This window comes from Aplysia californica, unplaced genomic scaffold (genome assembly GCF_000002075.1).
Source record: "Aplysia californica isolate F4 #8 unplaced genomic scaffold, AplCal3.0 scaffold00529, whole genome shotgun sequence".
NCBI lineage: Eukaryota > Metazoa > Mollusca > Gastropoda > Aplysiida > Aplysiidae > Aplysia > Aplysia californica.
Genome location: NW_004797799.1, coordinates 152958 through 162337, shown reverse-complemented (window position 1 = coordinate 162337; position 9380 = coordinate 152958). Strand labels below are relative to the sequence as shown.

At 40.3% G+C, this 9380-nt stretch overlaps 1 protein-coding gene across 1 annotated transcript; it reads right to left on the bottom strand.

Annotated features, from left to right (window-relative positions):
• Positions 1–1263: 1263 nt before the first annotated feature.
• LOC101853026 (ras-related protein Rab-1B) lies at positions 1264–9380 on the bottom strand (the record flags this gene model as incomplete). The annotated part of the gene is given in 3 exon segments (XM_005106372.3): positions 1264–4318; positions 8198–8421; positions 9159–9380. Coding segments are annotated over 3 exon segments (660 nt in total), but the record flags the coding sequence as incomplete, so codon positions are not given.

The window sequence follows — 9380 nt, the reverse complement described above, 5'->3', positions numbered from 1 at the left end:
GACGAGATTTCTGTTCCCAAATGGGAAAGTTATGTTATCGCGTGCACGTGTCTCCATTTCTTCCGCTGTATCCTGCTCGACTCGGGATGGACTTGACTAGCAACCCGTCTCCTAAATGGCCTAAATTGTGTTGATGATGGTGTAAAATAGTTAGGGACATCCACAGATGCGCCAGCCTGGAACCCGCTCAAACTATCTCTTTTATAAGTACTGTTTTGTTAGTAGTCTTATTTTTGCATTTCTCTTCTCAGATATGTTATAGCAGCTTCCCCGGAGCCCGAGTTTGCTAGATACATTAATTTCTGGACGCTGTCTTAGGTCTTCGATGTTATTCATATCGATACTATTTTCTAATTATATCTACTGTTTATATACACGATTTAGTTGGTTTGGTAAGTGTTTTACGGCTCTCGCAACTGCATAAGGTCACATGAGCATTTACAGTTTGGTAGGAAATTTTGACTTTTGCCCGGGTGGCGGCCGAAGCCTACTCTTATCAATTATGGACCACCAAGGGATCTTTAACGTGCGCAACTTGCACGCGTGAGCTCCGAGATTTTCCGTCCTTATCTGAAAAAGCTAGATGTAGATCTTACTTACCATAAGATCAGGGGTGTGGCTGAAATACAGCAGTAAGGAGCCAAGGATTAGCAATACAAAGGCAGCAGAAAGGGTCATAGAAAGAGTCCATAGGAGGGGCAAATGAGGTGACGGGACGACGGGGGGCAGAAAGTGGAGATGAAAACAGACGACAGAAAATTATTAGAGAGCAGGAAAGGATGTGAAAGTGAAAGGAGACAATTTTAAGTGAAGAAATTTTTCCTTTGCAATCCGGATTCGAACCCGTGACTTAATGAATGAGAGGCGAACACCTTAACCTCTAGACCATAAGAGCCCCCTTATACATATGTATATATGTATACATATATATATATACATCGTATACACACATATACACTTACACCTATGTCACATTTTGCATGTATTCTGAAAGGTTCGTGTTGAATGAATGTGTAATGGTTTCTTGTTGTGCATATATAATACGTATGATATGATATATATCATAGAAATATATATGTTATATATATATGTTTTACGACCACACTGACACAGTTTATATTATATGTATTATATTATATTATAACATGTAGTATACGTGGACTACATGAAACCGTACCACATAACATACGTTCTTTCAACATGAACCCTCCAGGAGGGGGTGTGGCATACAGAATTGGGGATCATGAAGAAAAAATGCAGTAATTATTGTCCCATATTTATTATTAAGTTTATTCGTACAAAATTGTCATGCACCACTCATGCTGTGTTTGACACAAATCAACACATTGAGTGCCATATATTTTCAAAGTGGATTTATAATGTACAAATTTAATACAATTGTAGTGGTTAGGCTCTTCGCCGTTGCACAAGAAGATATGACGTTTGATGGCCGTGTGTCGAAGGTTTTTATCAAGTCTCTCCGTCAATGTGCTGGACGTTGTATCCTCTCAGCCTGCCTGGGTTGGTCTGACAGGCAGAGTCGAAGCAGCCCGCTTCCAGTACAATTTAAAATAATGTAGATGGAGATGTATGTCATCTTCATTTTCATTTTTATGATTACTTCGGCATTGGTCTTTAAAAATAGTAGCGTACAAATACAAACTTATAAAAATGAGTAAAGTGTCACATTTCTCTCTCTCTTTCTTTCTTTCTCTCTCCGTTTCTCTCTGTCTTTCAACATATCTCGTTCCTCTATCCGTCCATCACTCTCCCAGTCTCTATCCATCCAAGTACAAGTTCATGAAAAGCATTGCAACAAAAACAGCTGTGTGACTCGGAACCAAATAAACTGGTTCGTCATTTCTCAGATCAAACGAAAAAAAGTTCTCAATAATTTAAGCCATGTTTATTCCTTCCCTGGACAAGAATCTTGATCGACTCTTCAGAAATAATTTAGAAATCCTTCAGGCTAAAAACTCTTTAACTCTTTGAAGACGTAGCAGACAAATACGTCCGATCAGCAGTACGCCAAAGGCAATGTTGTAGCACATTTCGAGACATCTTACACAAATAAGACACATGAATTACATTTCATTGTATACCTTTTGTTGCTAGTCATTTTAAAACAGACTGGAAAAATGAGAATGAATAACGAAGTTATGCTTCTTTTTTAAAGCGCCCCAAACCGCATGTCATTATTAAGAGTTTTGATGACCAGGAGGCACGTCGTCAAAGAGTTAAAGGCTGAAGCAGCTTTTCTGTGGCTATCCTCCTTTTAAAGTGGAATGGATAGTTAAGTGTTTGAAAGAGGTCGAATTGGAGAAATCAACATGACTGCACAAAAGAGAAGATGGAAATATTTGAGTGTGCCAGAGACAAGATTGTTTTATCAGACATAGAACTGGAGACCAATAAATGAAAAAAGAAGTAGACCAACCGGGTTGTTTGTTTGAGTAAAACGAAGCACATAGACCCCTTAATGTCAATTTAGTGCTGGGAAAAAGTATGACAAGGAGGTGGAAACAACTCAGGGGAAATACAGAAGAAATAGAACACACCCCAACCACCTGCTGCGACCGACTGGCAGTCATGGGAGTACGATCAGAGATTAAATATCACCCAAGACCTAGATATTATGTCAAATATAGAGGAAGTGTCCAGGGCCAGACAAGCGTGTTGTCGACTGCTTTCCGCTTTGTATACCTAACAGTACAAGGCGAGTTGTAGAAGTTTTTGTAGTTGTATCCTTTCCTAGGTCTATATTATACATAAAGGCAGAAGGAGGGGAAACATGCCTGTATATTGTTGATACAAGAATGTCAAGCGATATCATGGCCTTCACTTGTTAACTTAGCGTTCAATTGACCCTGCTTTTGAGCATTACAAGTTTATCATAGCTCCAAATTGAAGACTGTTTTTTGGCTTCTAGCACCTGTTTCTTTGTTTAAATGTAGAGAGAAGCACAATGGCACTGTAACGGTCAATTAGATCTAGTAAGTAGGAAAACTTGAGTTTACCTTCAGTAAGACTTGAGGTGTTACAAGAGAGTAACAAACACAGAGTAAGTTAGTTTACTTACTAACAAACACACACAAAAAAGGATAAGAAATCAGGGAGATATAATATGTTTGATAGGAAAGAGGTAGTAAACCACATCTGAACACCTGTCAATCATCAATGAAAAGGGTAGACAGACAAAAAGAAACAAAAGAAGGAAAGGAAAGAAGTAGGACCTACATATACCAGCAGCGTCCCATCCCTCCCACCCCAACCAAACCACCCGGAAGGAGCAACAGGTTGAGGATATTATTATTATGATTGTGCATTAAATGGTTAAGCATTGACTGCATTAACTACTGGAACTTTTTTGTATGTACAGAGTAACATTGGCTTTTGGGAATGCTATCGCACAACACAATTGAGGAAAGGAAGTGAGAATGTAAGGGTATGTCTTTCCTTCTTCCCATCTGCATTTCTTTTGTTCTCTGAAAATATTAAATACATGTACAATTTAAACTTTTAGTAGGGTTTTGTGCCCTGGAATTGAGTATTTTCATTGGGTTTTTTATTTACACTGGAATGTTGAAGCTTATACTTTTCTTCTGAGCCTTCTTACCTTGTCGTTTTAGTAAGGGTTTTACGGCACTTGCAACACAATTAAGTATACAAGTGTCGGAGATAGAGGTGCTACGAGCGAGTAACAAACACCTAAAAGAAGGAGAGAGGGGGACGATAGATATAAGACGGGAAGAAAAAGGGAGCAAACCATCCCAGACCATCCGCCCGCCCACCATAAACATTGGGGATTTTTATTTACTAACGAATGTTGAAGCTTATGCCTTTCTTTTGAGCCTTGGACATTGTTGTTTTACGTCACTTGCAATATATAAGCGCCAGGGATTACAGGTGTTTCGAGAGACAGGGACAATAGATATTATATAGAACGAAACAAGGAGCAAACCATACAAGAGCACCCGCCAACCACTAGCGTTGGGGCTCGCTTTTTTTTCTCTTTTAAACAAAGGAATGTTGACGCTAAAGCCCTTTTTTTGAGCGTTCGACCTTTCCGCGTGTGGACTTTCCTAGAGTGAGCAGAAAATCCCATTACAAGGTGGAGCAGCTTTCGCCACCCCAGCACCAGCTTGTCTGTGACGGCTCTTTTGTGAGCCCGATGATTTCCCCATCCTTCCTTGCGTCCCTAGAAACGAGCAGGCCCGAAGCTCGCTTCTTCTCCAAGATGCTGTGCGCCAATTTGGTAAAGGCTTCCTGGACGTTGCTGGCATTCTTAGCACTGGTCTCCAGATACTCCATGCCTAGCCTGTGGGACAGAGACAAGATAAAATGTGAACATTTAGAATGAATGTAAATGTAGGTGGGTTTCGTTCACGCTCCCATCGAAGTAGGTTTATTGAGTGTTTAAGGCCATTGGTGCTCATCCTCATTGCCTTTCTCACTCTGGATCAGGATATATAAACACTTTCCACCTTTCCCTATTCTGAGCTAGTTGCTTGATGTCACTCAATGTCTTCTCTCTTTTTTGTACATCCATTATCGGTGCACATAACATACCGGTAACATAAAATACGGACTTATTTGTTAAATAAAGTTTCCATTAAGAAAAAGTACAGGTTTTGCACATATCTCTTATCACGGATCAAACATCGCATGTTTCTGTCATTGGGCAGAGTCAGGTTGGGAGGAATTAACAATTTCCTTTGATGGGGAAAATTCGGTCAATAGAAAATAAAGCGAAATTTGACGTAGTTCAGATCACATAGAAGGAGGGGTCCCAATCCTGCCTATTACTGTTAGGGCCAACCCAGACTGAGAGGGATACTACACTCCAGCAGGAAGACTGAGATACTTGATAAAACATTTCCATCTATTCGGGAATTGAACTCGGGTCTGTTGTGTGCGACAGCAAAGCGCCTAACTGCTACACCACAGATGCCAGTGACAAAAGTTCAGTTTGTATCTATTTCACTGTTTGTGGGAACAAGAGACCAATAATAATGCTATATTATTATTATGTAAATGGAGTCGACAGGAATACAAGAACAGTTATGAAAGAAGCATGCAAAGTTACAGCTAGACACAAAAACGACTAACTAAGAGGAAAGTAAGATAGCTAGATAGAGAAATAGTCAACGTATATCGAGCTGTACTTGTCGCTTTGATGGTCTGAATGGAGAAGTCTGGCATTTTGAATATCGCTTGACACAAAGTACCTTCTGCAGTGAGGGCACTATTTTTGTTTCCGAGTCTGTTGGGTTTATGGTTTCGACAATGGAATGATACAGCTTTCATACGCTAAGAATTTACTCTTTCCTCTGTCATTTGATATCAATTTGTTACTACACAGCCTACGTGTACAGAGTTATAAGCGTTTGCTGTTGGAGGAGTCATTTTGAATCGCCCTGTGCATAATTTGTTAGACGTGGGCTGCCCAAACCGCTTCATTTCAAACCGATTAGTTCCGCATGACCTGAGGAAGACACACACACACACACACACACACACACACACACACACACACACACACACACACACACACACACACACACACACACACACACACACACACACACACACACACACTCTCTCTCTCTCTCTCTCTCTCTCTCTCTCTCACACACACACACACAATAAGAGAGACAGAGAGACAGAGAGACAGAGAGAGACAGAGAGAGACAGAGAGAGAGAGAGAGACAGAGAGAGAGAAAGAGAGAGGTTGCTAACCCCTACACTGCTTCGCCCTAAACTGTGGCAAAAGCTTTTTGATATAAATGTAGATCTATATCTTTATATCTTTATTATATTATTTATAACTATAGCTGTAACTTTACGTCTTTGAGGTGTCCCTGCCGGTCAATATCAGTCATATGAAGGACATTTCAAAACTGAGTTTACATTAAAAAAAAAAAATTACCCCATTTTCCCTACCATTTAAAACAAGAATGAAGTAAATATGACAATGTCTGACGAAAATACAGAACTTTTAATTGTGCGAGGAGAGGAAACACGAAAAGGAGAAAATGGCCTCCAAAGTTGAGCAACATGTTTCCATAACAATGGGGGTCTTGGATATAAGAGATAGAGACTTGAAACTTAGCAGTTATCTTGGCTATGCCACTGCAAGGTAACATACAAAAGTAGAAAACTATTCATGTGCAGAGAAAAAACTTATGGACCAAACAAAATTTTAACGAGAATGGACTTCACGTCAAATGCAACAAAATATTAGCATTATACTAGGTACCAAACACTAAATTTTCAAAGTAGCTGTAGGTCAAATTCATCTGATTCATATGAAAGACCTATGTCTCCTGAGATTTTTGATACCATACTTTAACCTCTCAGTCAATGTTTAAGAGAATGGCAGCTGTTTCAATTTAACATAATAATAAAATATTGCTGAAGTCGTTAACTGGCTGCAACCCCATGTTTGAAAGATAGTAAAAGAGTACCAAGTGCACCAAACATCTCTACATTAAAAGAGTACAATCACTATAACATAGAAATGAAGCCTTATATTTTTCAAGACTGTGAGATCATTTCAAATCAGTATTTTATTGCCTCAAACACGGTGATCTGTCGTTATTTCAATAAAAACATCGAGTGTTTTCTCGGTCAGCGCCGCACCAGCCTTCGCAAAGAGCGAGCCCGCTCAATACTGTTGTATACTGAGTGCTCCCGGTAGTTTCGCAGAAGAATTCGTGCAAAATAATTCCAAGCCGATGATTTTATTCTAATAGAAAAAGAACTGTTCTTTCTATTGGTACCTTTTTTAGCCGGTCATTTACACATTTCGTGTTAAAAATGATCTTTGAAAACTTAGACCCTTTTTTTTCAAGGTTTTCTATCTAAACGCCAAAGGCCAAAAATAATAACCACGCTCAAAGCTGTATAGTTCTCTGCCAATGAAAAGACGGTATTTAATCATCAATCTTTCTGCAAAGCATTCGAATGCATGGATGTCAATTTTGATTCGGGGGATCTCGCATTTCGACTGCAAGGGGCTTCCCTTTCCACGGAGATTCTCCAGCCCTAAATACCCGGATATACAAACAGCTTACACTATTATAACGAAGGAAATCTGAACTTTTTCAAAGTGTTCAGCACTAGGTGTTAAATAGCAAAAGAGCAAAGAAAGAGAGGTCTGAATTATCCCCATTTCACCGAAACCACGCGCTCGGAAGGCCGCGAGTCGGCTTACGTGCCGTGTTTACACTACCTGATTAACGTTTGCAATAGCACCATAAACACACGAGAGTACACACACACACACACACACACCCACACACACACACACACACACACACACACACACACACACACACACACACTGTGCGCGCGCGCGCACCCATACAAACACACCAACACACATACACATAGACCGCCTCGGTGGCCTCTTGGTAAGGAGTCCGCTCTGAGAGATCTAGAGGAAGGTTAATTAATCTTTTAAAAGATCTAAAATACAATAAAAACGAACTTTTAAAGTCAATCCAAGTGTAAAACTGAAAGATCAACAGACGATAGCGGCTAGCAGGGCACGCCCACACAGTCAGTTGTTTACGTAAACAAGCTTGAAGTGAGCTAGAAGTTACCGTTTTTACTCCGTTTTCCCAATCAGGGTGGATTACATTTCAGACCATTCATGCTCGAACAGGGGTCAAAATCTAAAAATAGTTACGAATGAAGAAGGTTGGAGCGAAGATGTTCCACTAGTGGAGAGTCTTTGGTGGAAGAAAAGGTGGCCATGAGGTAATGGTTCTAAAAATAATCTCACAGTTACACACTAGCAAGGTCCAAATTCCTTTATCTCGTAACCCGAGCTCACAACAAACCACACACACCTCCAAAATAAATCAAAATAACATATTTACAGTGGATTATAAATGTTTTTTAAAAATGAAGCAGAAGACATCAAACTTTCAATAGATCCAAAAAACAAACATTAAATGGAAAGTCACTTTTTTGTCTTTCGAGCCTTCTACCTGCTAATAGCACAGTGCGTCTTACGGCTGATATTGAGCGGGGCAGACAGAATATCACCATTTTATATAGCACAGAAAAGATAATAAACTCACTGTATTAAAAAGCTTGATTGATAAACTGATAAAAGGGTGGGCTGGTGAGATTACTTAGATTTAGATGGGACCCAAAACACTCGTATGTTCCATGTACCGGTACTCGCCTGTCTGCAAAAGCCTGCGCTGTCTGTCTCTCCACCACTCGCTTGGCCGTCATGTCTACCTTATTCCCAACCATCATGCGAACACAGTTGGGACTGCCATAGCGCTCTGCCTCGGACAACCAGCGAGGCAAGGCCTCATAGCTGTCGAGATCCGTGAGGTCGTAGACCACAATAAGGCCGTCAGCTCCGCGATAGAAGCTGGACACGATAGACTTGAAGCGGTCCTGGCAATCGGAGAAAGTAGATTTTATAGCATCGGTGTGTTATTTTCGTTATCGTCATTGCTATTTTCGATGATGATGTCGATGGTAATGATGAGGATGAGGATGAGGATAATGATGACGATGCTGATGCTGTTACTGCTGGTGGTGGTAGTAGTGGTGGTGGTGGTGCTGCTGCGGTTGTTGTTGTTGTTGTTGTTGTTGTTGTTGTTGTTGTTGATGATCATCACCATAATAAGACGAAAGGCTAGATTGGAGAAATGACAAACGGCCGGCTGGACTAGAGCAGTGACAATGACAAATGGCTGTATTGGTGAACAGACAAAAGATCAATTGAGAAATGACATAAGCTCAAAAGTGAATTGGGAATCGACAAAGGCTGGATTAATGAACTGAAAATACGGATGAAGGATGTTATGATCCAGACAGACTGCAGACCATTTCAAATACCTGTCCTATGTTTTGCTTTAATAAAAGTTTTATAGCACTTGCAGCACAGTTAGATCAAATAAGAGCTGACGATTAGAAATATAGTAGAAGAACGATAAAAACAAAAACATGAAGTTTAGTTTTAATAGAAATTTTCTGGCAATCGCAACATACCATGTAAGTATCGGAGATTAGAGGTGTTATAAAAGAGTAACAAACACAAAAATTACAAGGAGAGATTAGTACGATATATGTTTGCTAGCAAAGAAGGAGCAGACAACGCCAGAGCACCCGCCAACTGCCAAAGATACCTGTCCAGCCGTGTCCCACAACTGAAGTTTTGCAGTTCCTCCCTCAACGTCCAAAGTCTTAATCTTGAAGTCGACTCCAATAGTTGTGATAAAAGTCTCAGAGAACATGTTGTCGGTGTAGCGCAGGAGCAGACATGTCTTCCCAACCCCTGTGTTCCCAACCAGGACCAGCTTTAGAAGAAAATCTGGCTCAAGGAGCTGGGAGTCGTTGTTTACTTTGCT